Source organism: Panthera leo, chromosome B3, assembly GCF_018350215.1.
Source record: "Panthera leo isolate Ple1 chromosome B3, P.leo_Ple1_pat1.1, whole genome shotgun sequence".
NCBI classification, from domain to species: Eukaryota; Metazoa; Chordata; class Mammalia; order Carnivora; family Felidae; genus Panthera; species Panthera leo.
The window spans coordinates 120,029,040-120,050,793 of NC_056684.1; the positions used below are offsets into that span (position 1 = coordinate 120,029,040).

The window sequence follows — 21,754 nt, forward strand, 5'->3', positions numbered from 1 at the left end:
TTCTCCACTCACATAAAGACAAGTTCTGATGAGCCCAGCCACTTTTGGCATGCCCCATATCCTGGATTCTCCTTCTGCTCTCCTGTAACTAGATCTCAGGAAAAATGATATCATTCTTTCTAGCAGATCAGGCCTGAAAAAGGCACTCTTCGGCTCTAATCAGCAGTCCTGAATCCTAGCTACTCCTTTCAAATCTACCTTTACATATGGTAGCCAGATACCATATTGATTTATTGGACTAGTTAACAAATTGGCTCTGGGCTTTTTCTTTTATTTAGTTCATTTTCCTGTGGGATCTTGATCTGTTTTTTTCCAAATTCTCCTTCTGGACCCCAGATAAAGACTTCCTCCTTAGGTTTGCAACTCAAATCCAAAGCCAAGGTAAAAAGAATTTCCTTTATACAATAGCATTTGACTGGCAGTGTGGACTGGCTAATGTCAGCACTTTCCACTGCCTCAGGATTACAGCTCCAGCTGGGACTTTATTTCTGGGGAGGGTTAGTGGATTGATTTCACAATTAGTGGTGTGCCATGTTTAGTCATCTGTTAGCCCTTGGATGCATTATTATTTTCTCTATCAAATCTTTTTTCTTCCTCCCTTCCTAGACCACCTTTTATCAAGTTTTTTCTTAATATGTCTTAATATGTAAAAACCTTAATAGGAATGTCTCTTATTGTCCTTGTGGTTGGTAAGCTTTATTATGAATATTTCAAGTCTTGTGGCCAGGGTTATTTTGGGGGAGTAGCTGCAAATTACTTGTCTTTTTGAAAAATTTCTACTCCTGAAGCCAAGACTACACTGTATGTTAACTAACTGAATTTAAATAAAAAAATAGGGGCGCCTGGGTGGCTCAGTGGGTGAAGCATCTGACTTCAGCTCAGGTCATGATCTCACGGTTTGTGGGTTTGAGCCCTGCGTCGGGCTCTGTGCTGACAGCTCAGAGCCTGGAGCCTGCTTCAGATTCTGTGTCTCCCTCTCTCTCTGCCCCTCTCCTGCTCATGCTCTGTCTTTTTCTGTCTCAAAAATAAATGAAAACATTTTTAAAAATTAAAAAAAATAAAAAATAAAAAATTTAATTGTCAAATGCTTTTCACTTCTTTTTTCCTCTTTCTTCTTATCTTTTCTTTATCTTTCTTTTAGTATTTCTTGATTGCTTCCTAGGTACCTTTTATGGTGCAGGCTGCTTGTAGTATAACGATGGGTAAGACATGGCCCTGCCCTCAGGTGGTGGGGAGGAACAGGCAGGAGATCACAAAAGCGGTATGGGTAGTAGAGTGACTCAGGTGCTCTAGGAACACACAAGAGCTATCCGCAATGCCTAGGGGAAGCCAGGGAAAGCCACGTCTACCAGAAGGAATACAACATGCACAGCGTCGTGTCAAGGCAGAATATGGCAGTTTGTGAAATAGAAGCTTAGTGTGACTGGATGCAGCCTGCATAGGCTGGGGTGGCAGGAGTTGAGGTCACGGAAGCAGGTTGGAGCCCCGTTCTAGAGGACTGACGTGTAAATTCCTCCTGGAGACAGCAGGCAGCGACTGGAGTGTTTTGAGCGGGAGGGCAATAAGATTGTTATTACTCTCTTTAACTTTTATCATGATTTGACCCAAAGCTTTGGATGACAGAGTAACAACAAAGGGAATACTGTATACCATGACTAGAAGTGACGAATTTAAAACCCTTCAAGTACCACCTGACGTCAAGTATCTGTTGTTGGGCCAGTTCACAGCCTATCTCTATCTGACTATTAGATTTATGTCTTAGAAATTCCGACGGGCATGTGGAGAATGGACTGCAGTGGGGAGAGACTAGTCCTAGGGAAACGAATGGGAAGTAAGAAGTCTGTGGTGATAATGTACACTTAACCACGTGATTCAGCAGTCCCACTTGTAGGTGTTTCCCCAAGACAAATAATGTTACGTGTTCACACAGATACCTGGATATGAAGGTTTATAGCACCTTTGTTCATAGCCACCAAAAATTGGAAGCGGCCCAAATGTCTGTGAACTGTTGAATGGATAAACAAGTTGTGGTATATCCATAACATAGAATCCTACACAGCAGTAAAAGGAATGAACTACACTGTTGATACATAAAAACATAGATAAATCTCAAAAGCACACTTCTAAGTGAAAGAAGCTGCTCTCAAAGGTTCATCTGAATGATTTCCTTTATTTGGCTTTCTGGAAAAGGCAGAGATCAGATCAGTGGTCGTTGGGGGATGAGGAGTGAGAATTGACTGGAAAGAGGGGCACTGGCGTGTCTGTGGTAGAATTGTTCCATATCTTAATTGTGGTGGTGGTTACATGACTACATACGTTTGTCAAAACTCATCGAACTATAATTTAAAAGGGTGAATTTTGTTGTATGTAAGTGATACAATAATTTTATTTTCACAAACTTGTTTTAAAACAAGAAACAGTCATAGGTGGATGAACTTCAAAAATGCTGATTGAAAGAAGCCAGACTCAAAAAGTGTATACTGTATGCTCCCATTTATATGCCATTCTAGAACGGACAATGAATCTATGGTGAAAGAAATAAGAATAGTGATTATCCAGGGGTACGATGAGGGGAAGCAGGGTATTTACCAGGAAGGGGCATGAGGGATCTTTCTGGGATGATGGAAATGTTTTCTGTGGGTTGATATGAGTGTGGATTACGTGGATGTATCCAGTTATCAAGCCTCATCAAGTTGTACACTTAAGATCTGTCTCTTTCATTATATGTAAATTACATCTCAAAAGAGAATGTAGAAGCCTGGATTAAAGAGAAATAGAGAAGAGGTCTGGTAATGTGTAGGTTTTGGGAGGTGGTGAAGAGAGTGTTTCTAGCTTTGGAGACTGGTGGATCAGGCCACCATTTTCCAAGGTGAAGAATAATGGGAAGCCAAACAGGTTTGGGGAAATACAACGAGCTATATTTTGTTGAGTGTTGAATACTCCTGGGATATCCTAGTGAAGTTGTGTAGAAGGCAGTTGTGGAGTTATGGATTTGGTGTTCAGGAGACACTTGACTAAAGATATAGATTTGAATGTCATCATCATAATGTTAATTGCAGCCATGAGAATACATGAGATCGAAGAGAAGTAGAATTGAGAAGGAAAGAGCCCTGAGGATGCCACCCTGAGCAAACCTGCCAGTGAATAGCTGGGCAGAAGAGAAGGAGTGAAAAGAGGAGGAGAATCAGAAGAGAGCAGTGTCCCGGAACCAAGGGAGAAGAAAGTTCCAATAAGTAAGGGGTGGTCAACAGTTTCAGATGTTTGGGCTTAGCAGTAAGGTGGTCTTTGTTGATCACAGTGAGAACAGTTACTGTTTTAGACAGCGGGAGCAAAAGCAAATTCTTATGGCTTGGAGAACGAACAGGCATTAAGAAGGTTAAGGCAGCTAAGTGTAGATTGCTTCTTCAGGAAGCTGCATTCAAGAAGTGGGGAGATAAGGACCCGAATGTGAAGTGGTGATGGAGTCAAGCTGCTTCTTACTAGTCACGCATATAATTCTCAAGTTTGTTTGGATTTGGCTGGGGGCTGAAGGAAATACGTCTCATGAAAGGAAATTTTCCTAAGGAAACATTGTTGATCGAGGTGGTAGCACCAGTCCTTTGAAAATACTTGCCTTTCTGTTATGATGGGGACCACACAGAAGAACAAAGAACGTAGTTCTCAGAGTGGGCAAAGCCTAGCTTGCCCACACCCTTTAGTGACAGGAACACTTGGTGTATCTCATCCTGGACACTGAGTTTTTGAAATTCTAGACCCTGTCGCTAAAACACACAGTATTAAAAGGGGAAGTTTAATATTCTCAGGACAGCATACTTCTTACCTTTTAAAATCTTTCATGTCCATAGAAAAGACCGATCATAAGTTAAAAGGGTCATTATGAGGACTTTTGTAGCCTGCCAAAAACCGAAATTATTTTTCTTAAGCTGAGTTGATTATTGGAAGAGGTCAACCTGATACAAATGCCCTCTTTTCACTCCATTTACCACCCTTACCCAACCCTCCCACTTCCAGCTCCTCAGGTGAGCTGGGCTTTGCACTGTGTCCTAATGCCACCACATACTCACCCACTTTGAAATGGGAGTAGATCCAAGCCTCGTGCGTGTACAGGTGCCGTTAGATCCAAAACTGATTTTGCGATTGTTTAGCCCTGATGGGTTTCATTCACCTGGGTAAAAATTTAGCATGCCCAGTAAATGGGTGTTGTCTCTCTTTGGGTTATTTCATTTTATTTTTTCTTACTTTCCAGAATGTTGGTTCTCAGCCTTTCTGCTGGGATTCTTGGAATTTGCCTCTTAATTCAGGAAATAGTTAAGTAAATGTGCTGGCTGTTTAATGCAAGGTGTCTAAATAACGGGTCTCATTGATTCTCATTCGGATTTCAGTTTTCCTTCATTTGTGGTTCATTCTGCAAATCTGTGGTTCATTCTGCAGAGCTGGTCAACATGTGCTTCAGGCATTCTTACCCTGTTCCTCGTGCCATTATTATTAATAATATTAGCATTTTATGAAATAGTTGAATCCTGTGCTACTGCTTGTGTAATGTTAACATGGACTTGTGGATTTTGCAATTAAGTCTTCCTTTTTCAGTGCCTTATTTAGTGCTGTATCACAAAAGACTCTTTTTTTCAGATTGAAAGGGGAATATTCTGTGGGATGATTGAAGATTAGGTAAAATATTCAGAAGAATGGCAACTTTTCCCGAGAGAAAAATTCAAATATGATGTCTACCTGAATCTGTACTGCATAAATAGGGATTCTGGATATAGGTGTATAGAGCACACAGGTATTGAGAGATGGTGATTAATAGAGAAGACCCGAGGGGTGAAACAATGCGAAAGAAATATCAGAGAGAGAAATGACTTCTCCAAGTTCCTCAGTGAATAAATAGTAGAGTCCTGAGAAGGATCCAGGTCTCCAGATTCCCCTTCTAGGATTCTTGGTCCCATAGCAGATTTTCTGTGTTCAAAAGACCATCTGTGGCACCGTCTTTTTTTAGAAATTTACATTTATTTTTCTATGTTATTGAGAGTATTGAGGAATGGGAGAATCCTTTTTGAAGTAAAGACGTTTGTTTCAAAATGAGTTTCTGGAAGATACCTGGATGTGTTCTGTAGATGTGAGCTACAGATGTGAGCCTGTGACCTCTGACTGAACTGTAAGGAAGCTCATCTTTTCTCTTGGAAGGAAGATGTAGATTATTTGAGGGACACGGAGTAGGAAGTTCGAGAATGAGTGGATCTTCTGAAAGTCAGATATATTTCATATATGTATACCAAAGAGGACTGTGGAGAGGGTCTCATTAATAATAATAATAATAATAATAATAATAGTAATAATAATAGTAAAGGCTGCTAGCTGAGTTTCCATAGTTAGTGTCATATTATCCCTGCATCCTGGGAGAAAAGGTTCTTGCTTTGCTCTTTGCAACAGATGAGGAGTTAGGGAAAGAATCAGTAAAGAACCAGAAACCATGGAAATTTGGTCTCTGGCTCCCTCCCTTTTTTAATAATATTAGTGGTGCAGGGTGGCTCGTCACAGTCTTCTGTCTTTCTGTGTTGAGCCAGTGTATTTTCTGTCTTCAAAGGGAAATTGAAACCATAGGAGAGGGGAAGAATAAATGTATTTTACACTCAGATTTCTTCTTAATCTAGGCTGCCAAAGCAAGATCTTGGTGTAGGAAAATGCATTGGAAGGGCCCTAGAGAGAGTCCTTCAGTAGATTTTTCTGTTTTCAGAATATGACGGGAGGACAATCCAGAACAAACCTAAAGTATCATTGATGTTCGATGCACTTGTTACATTCCTGCTCCCAACACTTTTTTTTTTTTTTAACCCGTAAGCACAGCAGAATCATGCTTGCTAACTTTTAGAGGTCAGGTCACTTTCTGTGTAGAGCTCAGGAATGTCAATAGAGTGGATGATAAAAAGTGGAATTTTATGACATTGTCTCATCTCTAGAGCTTGATTAATTTCTCTGGAACTTGAAAGATTCTCTGCTCCTACTTCCACTCATTACTTATACTCACCAAATTTCTAGGCCTCTGGTGGGGGTTGATTGGATTCAGCCTTCTAGGGTCTTTATTCAGTTGTGACATAGAAAATGATCTTGTGTATTGTGTTATGTTGTATTTCTAGAACTCTATGGCTTTGATGTGCTCATAGATTCTACTCTGAAGCCATGGTTGTTGGAAGTAAATCTCTCTCCTTCTTTGGCCTGGTAAGTAGTCTGTTCCATCAACTAGAAAAGGACAGACCTTCAATGAGTAACACTAAAATACTTTTTTTTTTTTTGGTCATTTCTCTTGGCACAAGACTTTTTTTTTTTAACCCTAGTTATTAGATAGAAATGACTAGAATTTCTAAATTTGAGGGATTTGTGACACATGGTTAAAGTCCAGATGGCAACATGAATCCCTATCTTACTATAGTCGATTTGTGATCTATGTTTACTGTCTTCTTGAGCTTCCAACGGATGCTTCTTGTGAACCTTTTTATTTCCAGTTCTCCCTCTCTCGCCCTCTCTCTCTTGTTTTAAAACGTTGTAGGTGTTCTGCTAAGGCTAAAGAAATGCATGAGGTATTATATTTCCTTTATTGCTACAGGTTTGCACAGACTCAAATCCGCATATACTATAAAGGTATAGAGCTGGGTCTAGGGTAGGGGGTATGATATTTGGTTCTTTTATCATCTGTGTTCTGGTATTCATCTAAGATTAGACTCAAAAAAACTTCAAACAATCTTATAATTTTTGTAACCTACCTGTTGTTTAAAAGAAGGAAAGAAACCTATTTTTTAAAACCAGAGAAGATTGTGCTTGTATCTGCAGCAGTAGCCAGAGTTTCTGTCAGCTGTACGCTTCTCTAAACAGCTAGAGAACCCTAGAGATTTATGCTGGAGACCACCCAGTGGCTGCATTTTTAAGGATGAAAGATGTTGGCAAAATGCCAAGTAATCAAATAAAGACAGATTGACTACTTCATGGGGTGGGAATTTGGCTTAACCCCAATAGTAAGGTATAGAACTAGATGTTACAGATGATTCAGATGTTGGGCTCCTCTTATGTTAAATCACCTCTTTGCAGATTGCCCAGCAAGGTGCATCATACAATGTTAGAGATCCCCAGAATGATGCATTGGTCCAGCAGCCAAAGTAATCCGGTTCATGGAGGAACACCTCAACACCAAAGCCAGCGTGGCAGTCGCTGCCACAGGGAGGCTTCCAGCTTTTAGTTCATATTGTTTCTGTTTCCATGTGGGTTCCTGCTGCATCATCTGGTGATATTTTGGTATAACTGGTATTTTTCTGCCCTCGTTTGCAAGCCTACAAGCTTAAAAAGATTGATTTAGAACAGAAAATGAAGGCTTAAAAAAAGTACAAAGATTACCCCAGTTTCTTCTCTTGCTTGTGAATGTGATTTGACTATTGCAGCAGTAAAAAATAATTTGAATGATGGGCATACTTATAAAAGAACATATTAAAAGGCTAAATCTCTAAAATCCACAGTGATAATGAAGCAGTATTCTTGACTTGTTCACAATTTGATTTGCACAAGACCTGCTGGGATAAAAAGATTGCGTGTCAGGGAACCAGCTTTGCTGCTGGACCTGCCTTACAGGGGATGAGGGTAGCAGTGGGCTTTTCTTTCTAGTATTTTTGCCCAGACTTCTTTTTCTTTTTCCCTGGATTTGATGTGCTTTATTGTGTTGCTTCTCATGGACATTTGGAAACTCTGCTCTATTGGGGCCCATGAGGAGGAGCTATTCTGTTCGTCTATAACATCGATTGCCCTTTCTTTCTCTGTTCTATCAGTGACGCACCTCTGGACCTAAAGATTAAAGCCAGTATGATTTCAGACATGTTCACTGTTGTAGGTGAGTAGTAGCGTTTTCTGAAGGCTCCCATAAAAGTTAACCAGAGCATCCATTTTTGTCAAGCCTCCTAGGTGTTAATGACTGGCAGTTCCTAAGCCATGCTGAATGTTTTGTACTAAAAAATTATATTTTCAGGCAGGCGCTTCTATGTTCCTGCTCCCCCTGGCTCCATCCTGTCCTGAGGCTGAACCGCAACTAGGGCTGAGACCTAATTCCTGGGGAACAGGAATTCTGGGCCAAGGAAGAGAGTTAAGCGAAGGTCTGGAGAAAGTCTATTTTTCTCCGAGCCGAGGGGAGTGCAACTCACTGAAGAAGCTTGTTACAAAGGAGACTGGCTATATTTCCACTAGACGGCCTCTGCTGGTGTCCACATGCTCCCTTCTGTAGTACTTAGAACTGAAGGCAGCCCGGGGAAGAAATCCCTTTTTGAGTAGATAAGTCAAAACTTTGAAATGGAGGTGGGCTGTCAGGTGGGTATATTGTGGGTTTGTTGTTTTTGAAGTGCTCTAAAAAGGCCTGACAAAATATATCTGAAATGAACTAGTACTTGGTGTACCAGCAAATGCAGTAAACCTTAGCTACTCTAGACTCCTGGGATGGGAATCGGCTTCTTTTTAGGAAGTGAAAGGAGCTCACACCTAATTTCTTAAGCCTATCATAGATAATCTAAGAAGCCTACTTTGGAAAGGTGCCAGTAGACCACCTTTGGCAGTTCCAGAAGTAGATCTTGTAATAGGACAGGAATCCTCACTTGCTTCTGGATTCTCCCAGTAAAAACAACATTATTTTCCAGTCACCCTCTAGGAAGCTACTCTAAAATAATTTGTTTTCATAAGCAACTGTGTGTTTTTAAATGGTGGTTTGCACTTTTACTCTGAAGCACATCAGCAATCCACATCTATTTTTTCAATCAGATTCAGCTCCCCAACAAGGAAGGTTGATTTATCTGCATATTTTCCATTCTTGTCCTGTCCAGTTTCGGTGGTTTGGAGTTCAAGTGGAGTGTGTGTATGAGAGAGCCATGCCTGTTCCTCCTGAGGATTTATGACAGTGCAACTGAGTTTGTATAGCTAAAGAAAAGGTGCAGTTAAACCTGCTAATTTCGTGGAAAATGGCGGGTTTTAATGTTTCCCATTCCCCATTCAGGATTTGTGTGCCAGGACCCTGCCCAGCGGGCATCAACCCGGCCAATTTATCCCACCTTTGAGTCTTCCAGGCGGAACCCTTTCCAGAAACCTCAGGTAAGCAAATTCAGCAGCAGGGAGCCCAGTCAAGGCCTATTGGAAAGTGGTAGCTGAAGTAAACGAGTGAGCCGAAGCACTATGGGGATGAGGTCACTTAAGAGCACGAAAATTTGGGAATCATTCCAGACAGGAGGCTGTTAGATTCAGCTGTGGCTAATAGCATATGCTTTTAAACCAACTTCTTCTCTGCTTTTTGTTCTTTTCTTTCGCCTTCTTTTTTCAGTATCTCTCCTTTTTTCTTTTTCTTTTTAAGAATCCCCTGCTTTTTTCACCCAACTGATAGGCTCATAAACAAGGCGCAGAGAGGGAGCCTACAGATTCCTAGTCATTATTCTGCTACATTATTTTTGATCTTCAGGCTAGCTTTGTAAAGAAGATGCTCGATTGAAATAACGTCTTCTCTACAAGTGATTCTCTTCAAAAGGAGCCTCAGTGATCGTGAGGTGTTAATTGAGGTTAAATGAGATAAATGCCTACCATCCGCTGTGCCTGTCTGTCTGAAAACATCACTTGATCGGGGCATCGCTCCAGGCTTTGTGTCCTCTGCATTTGTGTTTCAGTTAAGCCAATCAGCTCATCGTTCTGTCTGTCATCGAACCCATAGCTGCCTGTCTAGACCTGGCTAGTTTCCACTTCTGTTCTTTGCCTTTAACATTTCTTCTTATCTAAAAGGTCTACCTTCCTCCTCTCTTCCCATCTGGATTGATTACCTTGCCTGCCAAGAAGCTTAGAGATTGTTTCTTCTTATTAAACCCATCCCACTCAGTCAAGACCTCTGTTTTTTATTTCAGTATTATTTACTTGTTGTCTATTGCATGGTGTGGCATTCATCAGTTTGTTGCTTTTAAATTGTCCGGTGCTCCTCTGCTAGATTGTAAGCTCTTTGAAGGCAGAAATAGCTGCTTCTTCCCCCTCCCTTCCCCTCTCCTTTTCTCCCCCCGCCACCCCCCCCCCCCATTTATTTCTCCTCCACTTCTCCCTTTTCTTCTCCCTTCTCCTCCCACTCCTCTTTCTCCTTTTTTTTCTTTCGCTTGCTGGTCTCATTTCAAGTAGTGCTGTTTGTGTTTGCCAAGCTCATCACTCCTACTAAACAGTTATACCTCTAACTTTTCATTAGAACAAGGTCTGCACACTCAAATGCCGTTAGGGGCTGCAGGCAGACAGTGTACATGAATAAGAGGGCCAGGTGTACAATACAGCTGAGAGGGGCATGACAGTGGTAGACTGGAGTGTGTGCCCCAGGTGAAAAGGGGGCAGCTGTCTTACTGATGTGCTCTAGCTGATCGTTGCCATGCATGAGTGTGGGCCGCGTGTTGTCAGACCTTCCTACTGTCAAGAGGAATCAGAAATCTTATTTTAAAATATAGTCCAATTAAAGAAGAAACACTTTGCGGACCAAACATAGCATGTCTTTGAGTTGGATTCAGTCTGTGGGCTGCCTGCCTGTGACCATCTGCTCTAGGATTATCCCTTGTTAGTATCAGAGTTGCGATGTGGGACAGGGCGTACTGAATTTCAAGGGGTAGTGTCAACTTGCATTAGAAGGGAAACCAGGCAACAAGGTTTTAAAATTTTGTTTTTAATGCTTATTTTTGAGAGAGAGACAGAGAGACAGAATGCGAGCAGGGAGGGGCAGACAGGGAGACACAGAATCCAAAGCAGGCCCCAGGCTCTGAGCTGTCAGCACAGAGCCCGACGCGGGGCTTGAACTCAAGAACCGCAGGCTCATGACCTGAGCCGAAGTTGGACGCTCAACCAAGCGAGCCACCCAGGTGCTCCAGGCAACAAGGTTTTAAATCACAGATGTCATTTAGTTTCTATTAAGAAAAAGTAGAAGATTGTTTTCTTTGGTGTTTAATAAGAAAAAGTAGAAGATTAACCGAGGTGTCCTTTGCAGACCGTCTCCTGGCGTATCAGTGGCAAGAGCCACAGAGTCTTGTGTAAAGGATTGCGAATGTTTCTGTGCGGCCTTGCAGAGTTTCTGCCGATTTTACTCTAGGCACAGTTGTATGTCAGTCTTGGATGAATTGACCCCTTTTCTTAGCTTGCCGCTCAGCTTCTATTGGCCACTCTTTGCAAATCGTAGAGAATCTATTTGCCTAACTGGTAGGTCATGGCATGACTTCATCCATAAGCAGCCTGCAGGACGCTTATTTAAAGGGGGAAGAAACCGTAGGTGCATTATAGGTACTCTGGAACCAGTTTATCAGGTGGAGTAGTTAACTTCAGGATGCGACCGTAGGATTGTGCTCTCGGTGCTGCGGAGATGAGACTGTAGTGGATACACCAGAGGAGAAAGTGGTGGGAAATACAATAAATGCTCTAGTCTAACAAGCACGAAGTGTAGAGCTCTTGCCTTTGGTGCCTGCTTAGAGATTGTTTTCTCATTTGTGAGATCATAGATGTAGGAATTGGAAAACCTAGGTACGTTAGGAGAAGATGAGGCTTTATTCCGTTTTTCTGTCTTTTATAGCGTCCAGTGTCTGCACAGTTTCAGTCCTCAAACGCCAAACAGGTAAGTTCTGGATCGTTTGGAGACTTCATTCAGATTCTTATTTCCAGTCCCCAACCGGAAAGCCTTTTAGCTTTGTGCTTTCACAGTACATGTTTTGTGCACCTGCTTTTTGACCTTGAATAAGATAGAATTAAGTGCTAATGAACGTACAGAGGTCTTTCCAGATATAGGATACAAGAGTAGAGGCTGCAGGAATTTATGAATCCTCTTTTCCTGACAGTGATTGTGGTGTGATGGAGGCAGTCAGGTTTAAATGATGAACAGAATATTCCGGAAAGGAAATATTGTTCACAAACACTCTTTCTTTTCTTCAGATGTCTTATGAAATGTACCGTTGTTGGTAGCTTAATATTAGAATCATTTTCACATTGGGTATCGGGCTGCATTTGATTGTACCTATTTCTTTTATGTGGTGATTTGCAGTTTTATTAATCCTAGAAACTGCCATAATTAGTGTCTGAGATGCTGCCTTTAAAAATACAGACAAAACATTGTGTCTCCAACTCTTAATGAATAATAGTATTTGCTCTCTTACTGTCCTTGTTAGCGATATTTGAGATTAGCTGTCATTTTCTTCTGTGAAGATCTTTTTTTTCTTTTACACATCTTTTTGAAGTGATTGGGTAGCAGTGGGGGTGGCCGCTCCTGCTATTTGATGTTTTGAAATGAGCGCTGTCGATGTTTCCTACGTAAGCGTGCCACTTGGAACTAGTAGTCCTTCAGCAAAGAGCTCCAGGGTATTTATTTTGGCTTTTGTCCTCTCTGATGCAGTTTCTGGACAGCTTGGGAGCTTAATCTGTAACTTGCATAAGCTTCTGCTTTTGACAAAGCGCTTTCTCTCCATGGTTTATATGAATCCAAGAAGTGACAAAAAGACTTAACGGTTGTCTTGTCTAGTGTTTGGTAACTGGTTAATGTGGTTCCATAGTATGAATTTTGTGTTCAGTTGGTAGGATTTAAAATTTGGTGATGTTTAGTGTCTTGTGTTTAGCAGCCACCTGAGTGTGTTAGCTGCTCTCCATGGCAAACAAATAGAAAAACAACAACAACAAAAAGTCTCCAAAGCTGTTGACTTCAAAGAGTTTACATTCCAATACCTTTTAGGGATATCTAATCAATTTAAGGAGAACTTTAAAAATGCTTAATTCATAATCTTCTGCATTTGACTCCAAAGAAGTGTCTTTGGTATGTTTATTCTAACCTTAATTTCCCTTCACCATTTTAATTCTCTTCTGTCTGGCTCGGTTGCTTGAACCCTTGTAGGTTGCAATAGCCTGTGTCCGAGCAAGCAAGCGAGTGAGGCCTCTTCCCTCAGGATTGTGTGTTTGAACACTGCTCGCCTGACACAAAGCCTCTCTAGCTTTACTCAGCCTGATACATGTTGAAATCTTGGACTCTTCTCGTTCTTTGCAGTGTTTTATTTTGTCACTGTCTTTCTGTTAATGAAGCCATCTCAGCTCCACAGTAGTTCTGACAGAGCCAAGGGAAAAACGAACACAAGTTCCCTGCTCTGGCCACGTACACTTTGTTAAGTTTTCTTTTTCTGTTGCTGTCAGATTGCGAAGTCACCGTTCTTTGCCTGTTGTCTGACTATTCCTTTTTAATCCATTGTCTCTTTCTACATTTCTTCCTTCCCTTGAATGCCTGTGGTTCAAATTTTCCATTCACCAGAAACTACATTTCACTGTTCCAAGGCAGATGGCATGGTTTTGTGGGAAAGACATGGACTTTAGAGTCGGATAGACTCCGGTTCATACCAACTAGCTGTTAGACCTTGGGCAAGTTCCCTTACATCTCTGAGGCTTAGTGCCCACGTCTGTCAGATGAGGATCATAATACATACATGGAGGTATGGCGTGAAAGAAATGATAAAACATTGGGAAAATATTTGGGAGAGTTCTGGACACATACTTTACCTTGGACACATAGACCCCTTCACACTTTTCAGTCTATTGGTTTTACTTTCGCCCATTTGATAGGTAGTATCTGGTATTACTTTGATATTCTTTCTGTAGCCATTCTTTTCACATTTGCTGTCATCCACAAATGCAAATTACTTTATATTTGTTTATTTATCCATCCTCCCAGACATCAGTGAAGATTCTAAGGAATGCTTAGTCAATACGGATTCTGAAAATCACTTCCTAAGTTGATTCAGTACTGTTTATCCTACATCACATCTTTTAACTCTTTGCAGTTTTTGTTGGTGTATTTTATTCATTATACCATGACACTAAGTCTAGATTAGAAGTATAACTTCAAATAAAAATTTTATGAAATTTGTACAAATGCTTTTGTAAAACCCAAGGACATTTAAATATACTTGCTATATTCCCCCGTTTTTGTAATTTTGTCCAAAAAATAAACATTTTAAAGCATATTTTAAAATAAATAAAGCAGTTTCCATACTTACTCTTCATGAGCCCATTAAACTCTAAATGTTTATGGATTTTTTTTCTTTTAATGTTTGTTCCGTTATTTTACTAGGGATTCAAGTTAGACTTACCAGGTGGTAATCACCAGGAGCACACTTCTTACATTTTTGAAGATTGGTACCTCATTTGTTTTTTTCTAATCCTCTGGTACCTCCTCAGTTCTTCATGATTTTTCAAACATAATTGTAAGTGGTTTTGGTAAGTTTTTTGTTTTTTTGTTTTTTAAACCAGTTCCCTTAATAACAAGATGCATGTCTCTCAGACCTGCTGACTTATATTTATTCCAGATTTCCGGATGTTGCATATCTCTTTTTGACTGTAACACAAGTCTACTTACTTTCTGTTTTTTTTCCCCCTCCCCTCATTTCAAAGTATACTTCTGGTTGTGAATTACACTTAAACTTTCTCTATTAACCATTTTTTGTTTATTTCCCTCCCAGATTTATTCATATGTGGTCCTTTTTGTTCCTTTTATTTCATTTGGTAGCATTAATTCGTTTTGCTTTTTAAACTTGAGTTTACCTTTCCTAGGTGGCAAGATGTGTCACATGTAAATCAAGATATTTCTAGTTCATTTGTTTCTAACACAGAATTGCAAAGTTTGTAAAACTGCTTTGGGACATTTTTATTCTTTGTATGTGTTCTCTGACAGACAGGTTTTATTTTTGCTCCTCAATTATGGTATCTTTTATGATACCTGGCCCTTTTCATGTTCTGTGTTTTGTTCAGCCCTTCTCATTGCTGGTACTTGCCTGCTTACTTTAGGTCGGGAATCCTTTTTATGATTCAACATCTGTTTTTTTACTACTTAGAGTGGAGACAGGTGGTTCCTTGTCTCCATGATTTCACATTCTCAGTTCTTCCCTCCCGATAAAGGTTAGACATGTAAAGGTTCTTCTCTGGGTATATTTCTGATTCATAAGTTGTACTAATGATAATTTTACATCTTTGATGCATGTTGCATGGCAGAATTCTTACCTAGGCAGTGGTTTGGCAGTTTAACATCTGAATACCCAGTAGTTAAAATCCTGTGTCATCTAGACAGAGGCATTGGTTCTCTCTAAATTCAGAAGAGCTTTATTTCCTTCGTGTGTTCAGCCAATCCCCTGGAACATGTGGATTTGTTCTACCACCCAGGGAATGTAGCTGCGCTGAAATGTACAAGGTCAGAACCACAGAAGGGCTTGCATTTGGACGGTTTTGCTCTTGTTTTTGGCAAGTCAGTCTGATTCCTTTTTTTTTTTTTTTTCTTTTCTTCTTTTTTTTGCTTTGCTCTTAATCTCCAGGTATGTCTTCTTGGCATTCAGAAGCATTTCTGTCTTTTTTTTTTCTCTGTTACCTTTTCTTCTTCTTTTTCTCTGCCTTTTCTCTCACCTGTGTCTATAATTCAGGTCACCTTTCTTAATCGTTTGTTTCATTAACAAATACTGGTAGAATTCAGCCAGTGGTCTGGGATTTTAATGCTCTGTTGTACCTATGTAAACACATGTCTCTGTAGACCAGTACAACAGATATTGTGCTGATAGAGAAAATTCTCTTTAATCTCAAATTTATTGAAAAGCTGAGATGGGAAAAATACTTCTGACTTTCTAGTCTCATATTTTCCAGCATCTTCCCCGAAGACACAGGAGACCTGGGGGATTTTAGAGAGGTATTTGAGATACTTAAACTTCAGTAGCTACAACTTTTCATATTTCTTTCCCTCTCAGGCTTGTTAATAGTTTAGTTTGAAATAAATAGGTGAAGAGATTAAAGGAGTATCTAGCCACATTGTTGTCCTCTTGGAGTAGCGTTGGCCTTTTTATTTGTAGCCTGGTGATATTTGTGGCGATAAAAGAGTAATAGCCATCAGCTTATGGGAGTTCACAGCTAGAGCGTGCATCTGACAAACACCATTAAGCCCCTTCCATTTTCAACCCCCCAAAGACCCCAGCCAGGAGCATCTCCTGAATTCCTCCACACCTCACTCAGACAACCCACATACATGCACAAATAGCTCGAGTTGGAACTGTGGATTCTGGGGAGCAAAGGAGTGTTTCTGAATGTGCATGGGAGACAACTCTTTGAAAGTGACCAGGAGAGAAGATTGAGAATTTTGGAGCACCAGTGCACTGTTTCCCAGAGCAGGTTTAGATTCGTAGAGGAAGGTTGCAGCATCATTATAATCTCAGTCTCTGGAAGCAGTAATATTATTCCATTTTGGAATATTTCCTAGTTTCCTAAATTTCCTGATTTCCTGAAAAAGAAAAAAAAGATCAAAAATAAAAATTAAAAATTTACAAAGACAATAATAAAAAAAAAAAACAGACAAGAAATGAGCAATAAAAACAAAACAAGGACAAAAAGCAAAAAATTTTTTTAAAAATTGAGGGTGCTGATTAGATGTTATTCAGTAGTGATTTGATCCATGTTCTTATAAAACCATGCATTTCTTTTCTTTTTGATGTTTATTTGTTGGAGCACCTGGGTAACTTAGTCAGTTGAGTGTCTGACTTCGGCTCAGGTCGTGGTCTAGCAGTTTGTGAGTCCAAGTCCCACATGGGGCTCGCTGCTGTCAGTGCAGAGCCCGCTTTGGATCCTCTGTCCCCCTCTCTGCCCCTCACCCACTTGCTTGTACATGTGTATGTGCTCTCTCTCTCTCTGTCTCTCAATATTTATTTATTTTGGTAGAGAGAGAGAGAGAAGACACATGCACACGTGTGTGCGTGGAAGGGGCAAAGAGAGAGAGAGAGAGAGGGAGAGAGAGAATCCCAAGCAGGCTCCGTGCTGTCAGAACAGAGCCTAATGTGGGGCTTAGTCTCATGAATGGTGAGATCATGACCTGAGCCAAAATCAAGAGTCAGGCGCTTAACCAACTGAGCCGCCTAGGTGCCCCTACAACCACGCATTTCTTAAAACTATTCTGACAGCTAATAACTATTTCTTAAAATATTTTTATTATTAATCTTCAGTACATATTTCAATTTATCATTTTTAAATAAATTTTTCTATTCTAAAATGCTTAATCTTTTTTTTTTTTTTGGCTATATCATTTTTTTAAATGTTTATGCTGGAGAGAAAGCGAGCACGAGCACATGCACTGGGGAGGGGCAAAGAGAAGGGGATAGAGGATCCAAAGAAGGCTCCACGCTGACAGCGGAGAGTCTGATGTGGGGGTTGAAGTCATGAACCTTGAGATCATGCCCTGAGCTGATGTCGGATGCTTAAACGACTGAGCCACCCAGGGGCCCTTTCTTATGTCATCTAAATGAGTGCTTAGTCGGTACTCACTCTTACAATAATTTTAGAGAACTTGAGGTACTCTTAAATAGTCTGAGTGATAAGGCAACTTGACCTTGGATAAGGCACTTGACTGCCAGTGGCTTTCTGATCAGAGCCACATCATCACATGTGAAAAAGTATTTTTAGTGAACGATAAGTATTTTTAGCCAATGATAAAATGAGAAGAGTCCTTAAAGCATCCAGTTAATATTTTGGCTTTACGTGCTAAGTAAGCATTCATACTTTTAAAATTTTTGAAAAGGTGAACTTACTTATATGTTTACTTTCCTCAGTCTTTAAACTTTCCTGTTGACTCCCCTCTCATGCCAACATACACTGTTTAATTTATTCCCAGAGATTGCAAGGGAATTAAAATTTTCCCCAGAATCCTCTGCAAAATTTAGTTCTAACCATGATTAATCTATGTGTCAGGACATTTATTTCTTTGTTCAACAAATACTTATTGATCTCCTACTCCATGCCATGTACTATTCTGGGTACTGAAGATATCACTGGAAAAGCTGTTTAGACAAAAGACCCTGCCTTCACATATTGTTTATATCTGCTGATTTCATGGTTATTCTTCATAAAGTTATGTCATTGTGGAGTTACCTATTAGAAAATCTATCTTTTATAACTCGCATGCCAGCTTTGAAGATTAGTATGTATTGGCCTCCCTTGTGTCAAAGGTAAAAGCATTCATGATATATATATTATATATATATACATATATATACTATTCATATATATATACTATTCATAATAGTACAGGTGTGTACTATTAGTCCGCTTGGGTGGCCATAACCAAGTACCGTGGACTTGGTGATTTCAACCACAGAAATTTATTTCTCACACTTCTGGAGGCTGAGAAGTCCAAGACCAAAGAGCCAGCAAAGCAGGGTTCACTCTGAGGCCTCTACTCTTAGCTTGTAGATGAATGCCGTGTCACTCTGTGCTCACATGACCTCTTTTTAACATGCTTGGGCAGACAGAGTACGAGCTGTCTGATGCCTCTTCTTTTAAGGGCATTAATCTCATCGGGCCAGGGTTTCACCCTCCTGACCTCATGTAATCCAAATTACCTCCCAGAAGCCCTGTTTTTAAATACCATCACACCGGGGGTTAGGTCTTCAACAAATGAATTTGTAGGAGGACCCAAACCTTTAGTCTGTAGCAGTGAGTGTTGTTGAGAAGGTCAAAGGTTAGTTACCAAAAGCCTTTCCATAGGTAGTCTACCCAAAGAGAAAACTAAGCCCTTCACAATAGGACTGCTTCTTTCTGGTCAGAGTCACTTCTAGGAATCTAGAATGATAATTTGTGTCCACGTTTCTTGAATTATTTATTAATCTCTGAACTTGGCAGATGTACTTGTCTTATTTTATCAGTCACTTTTTCGGTTTCAATAATAGTGTGTTGACATGCTTCATACCATCCGACTTGCTTTGTTACCTTGATATTTTTCTGCTCGCCTAACATCGAAATGACTTAAAACTTCCATTCTCAGATGACCTTTGTGATCATCCTTCAGAAGGCTGTGAGGAGCATGGCGCATTTGGCTTCCTCCTTGAAGTGCCCGAGGCAGTCATCCTTGATCAAGGTCTCTTGAAGTCCAGCAGTCGCAGTGTGTCTTTTGGTCATAGTTCTTTTCTGTGTCACTGGTGACTGTCATCTCAGTATTTCCTCCCCCCACCCCCCACCCCAGTTCTAAACCATCCCACGGACCAACTTTCACCTGTGACATAATAAATTGTTCCTTGGTTTTCTGTCTTACATCTCACTTCTCCTAACTCTCCTTGTCCGCTGCTGAAAAGAATAGTGTTATTTAGCAAAATTAATGCACATTCAATCCTCCATGGTTATTTTCAGATGTTTTCCCATATCTTTAAAAATATTGGATGAACTTTAAGACCAAGAGTAGGAGTAAGTACTGGATTAGAAGATCACATGGACATAGCTCCTGTTTTTCTGTTGTTTCCCTCTCAACACATAGCATTTTCCTTCTATTCTGTTTTCTCTTCTTGCCTTTGAGTCTACTGGCTTTCATTTATTTCCCAGGGTTTCAGGCTAAGAGAGTAATTACAGAAAATGGGCTTTGGAGTTGAGCTTATCCATATTAGGAAAGACAATGATGTTGAGGGACTGAATAGAGGGAAATGACGAAAGGTGAGGAAAACATTTTGTTTCTGTTTGTCCTTCTCCATAGCGTTCCCGTCCCCTCTCTGCCAGTGATGCGGAAATGAAAAACCTTGTGGGCTCAGCCCGAGAGAAGGTGCCGGGGAAGTTAGGTGGTTCTGTGCTTGGTCTGTCAATGGAGGAGGTAAAGATAACTCTATTTCAGGCCTTTGTGGGTTAACACAGGGTTCAATAAACATTAGTAAGCGATTCATATGTTTATGACCAACTCATTCTTACATTGGAAGGAGAAAGATTCAAGATGGGAGGAACTTATTCTCAGAAAATTCCATCTTATATGGAGTTAATTTCTCCCTTCATGCTTCTTTCATATTTGTGGGTCATAACCCTCTTTCTCTGCTCTGTAATCTTTTGGATTACGGTTTCCAAAATCAGTACTCATTTTATTTTCTCTTTATGTAGATCAAAGTTTTACGGAGAGTGAAGGAAGAAAATGATCGGAGAGGTGGATTTATTCGCATATTCCCTACATCAGAGACATGGGAAATATATGGGTGAGGTGACTACCTTTTTTTTTTTTTCAATCTGTGCCTCAGGTCCACAGCACTGGATTAATTGTGACACAGTGTTGTCATTGCTTTCCATGTGGGTCTTTCTTATTTTGCATATTTACTTATAGTAGTGTGACTATTATCCAACCTAAGCATTAACATTAATGTAATCTACCTGTGCATTATTCTTCCTTTTGAAAAAAAAAAAAAAAAAATCCCCCACCTCCTTCCTAATAGCCCCCTAACCCAGGGTTACATACTTGTAAAAAAATTTTATAGTCATCATTACCTTGGTTTGAAAAAAAACTGTTTTATCATCTATATTGTGCCTAAACAATATATTATTTTTAATCATCATTTAGATCTAGCTAACATACATCAAAATGAGTTTATTTTAAGTGTATGGTTTGATGATAAGTCTTGACAAATATTAACACCAATTTAACCACTGTCATCACCACAATCAAGATGTAGAATGTTTCTGTAACCTTCAGAAGTCCCTTCATTCCCCTTTACAGTTATTTGCCCTCATTATCCTGAGCCACAGATGTCTACCGATCTGCTTTATGTCATTATCATTTTTCTAGAATCTTTTATAAGTAGAATCATACAATATATATACTCCTGTGTCTGGAGTCTTTGTTTGGCATGACGTTTTTGAGAATTATCCATGTTGTGTGAAGTAGTAGTTCGTTCCTTATTGTTACCTACTAATTTATTGTATGAATATACCACAGTGTATTTATCCATTCACCTGTTGTAGAACATTGGCGTTGTGTCCAGTTTGGAACTGTTGTGAAGAAAGCTGTTATGAACACTTATGTAGTATGTGAATATGTGATTTCATTTCTCTTAGGTTAATACCGAGGAGTAGAATAGGTGAGTCATATGATAGGGCGTAAGGTATAGTACCAGTGTATGAGAGTTCTGGTTGCTGTTCATCTTTGTCAACACTTGGTATTGTCAGGGTTTTTAATCTGAGGTATTATAGTGGGTGTGTAATATATCTCTGTGGTTTTAATTTGCTTTTCTCTGATGAATAGTGATCCTGAGCATTCATGTGCTATTGGCTATTTGTGTCTTTTTTTTTCTATTTTAAATTTAGGATTTTGTTGTTGTTGTTGTTACTGTGCTATAAAGGACTGCTGATACAAGTCCTTTCTCGAGATATTTATATTGTGAATATGTTCTCCAAGTGTGTGAGTAGCTTTTTCATTTCCTTAACAGTGGCTTTAAAGAACAGAAATTTTAAATTTCAATGAAGTCCCATTGACAACATTTTTAGAAGATTTATAAATTTTGTGTTTCCAAGAAATCTTTGGCAACCCCAATTTTCACAAAGCTTATTCTCTTATGCTTTCTTCTAGAAGCTTTACAATTTTAGCTTTTATATTTAGGTCTATGATATGTATTGATTTAATTTTTGTGTATGATGTGAGGTAAGGGTTGGGGTTCATTTCTTTTCATATGATGTACATTTGTTCCAGCACCATTTGTTGAAATTGCCCCACTGAATTCCATTGGCATCTTTTCTGAAAATTAATTCAAATATATGTGGGGGTCTGTTTCTGGACTTTATTCAGTTTCACTGATTAATGTGTTTGTCTCGATTACCATAGCTTTATACTAAGTCTTAAAATTTGATAGTGTGTCTTCCAACTTTGTTGTTCTTTTTTAAGTATTTTGACTATTTTGTGTCGTCTGTATTTCTCAAGACATTTTAAAATTTCTTTGTCAATTTCTAC

The 21,754-nt window shown here is 39.7% G+C and overlaps 1 protein-coding gene across 14 annotated transcripts in view; it reads left to right on the forward strand.

Annotated features, from left to right (window-relative positions):
• Positions 1–21,754, forward strand: part of TTLL5 (tubulin tyrosine ligase like 5) — a 284,938-nt gene that overhangs the window by 62,370 nt on the left and 200,814 nt on the right. For 11 of the 14 annotated variants that reach the window (XR_006203962.1, XM_042943838.1, XM_042943847.1 and 8 more), the window contains 6 exons: positions 6,135–6,216; positions 7,809–7,870; positions 9,017–9,111; positions 11,588–11,629; positions 19,529–19,642; positions 19,921–20,012. Coding sequence is in view for 13 of the 14 variants with exons in the window: in XM_042943838.1 (XP_042799772.1) it covers positions 6,135–6,216; positions 7,809–7,870; positions 9,017–9,111; positions 11,588–11,629; positions 19,529–19,642; positions 19,921–20,012 (487 nt within the window). In the remaining variant the exon portion in view is untranslated. The remainder of the gene's footprint in view (positions 1–6,134; positions 6,217–7,808; positions 7,871–9,016; positions 9,112–11,587; positions 11,630–19,528; positions 19,643–19,920; positions 20,013–21,754) is intronic. The other 3 variants (XM_042943842.1, XM_042943845.1, XM_042943848.1) reach the window with 1 other exon arrangement.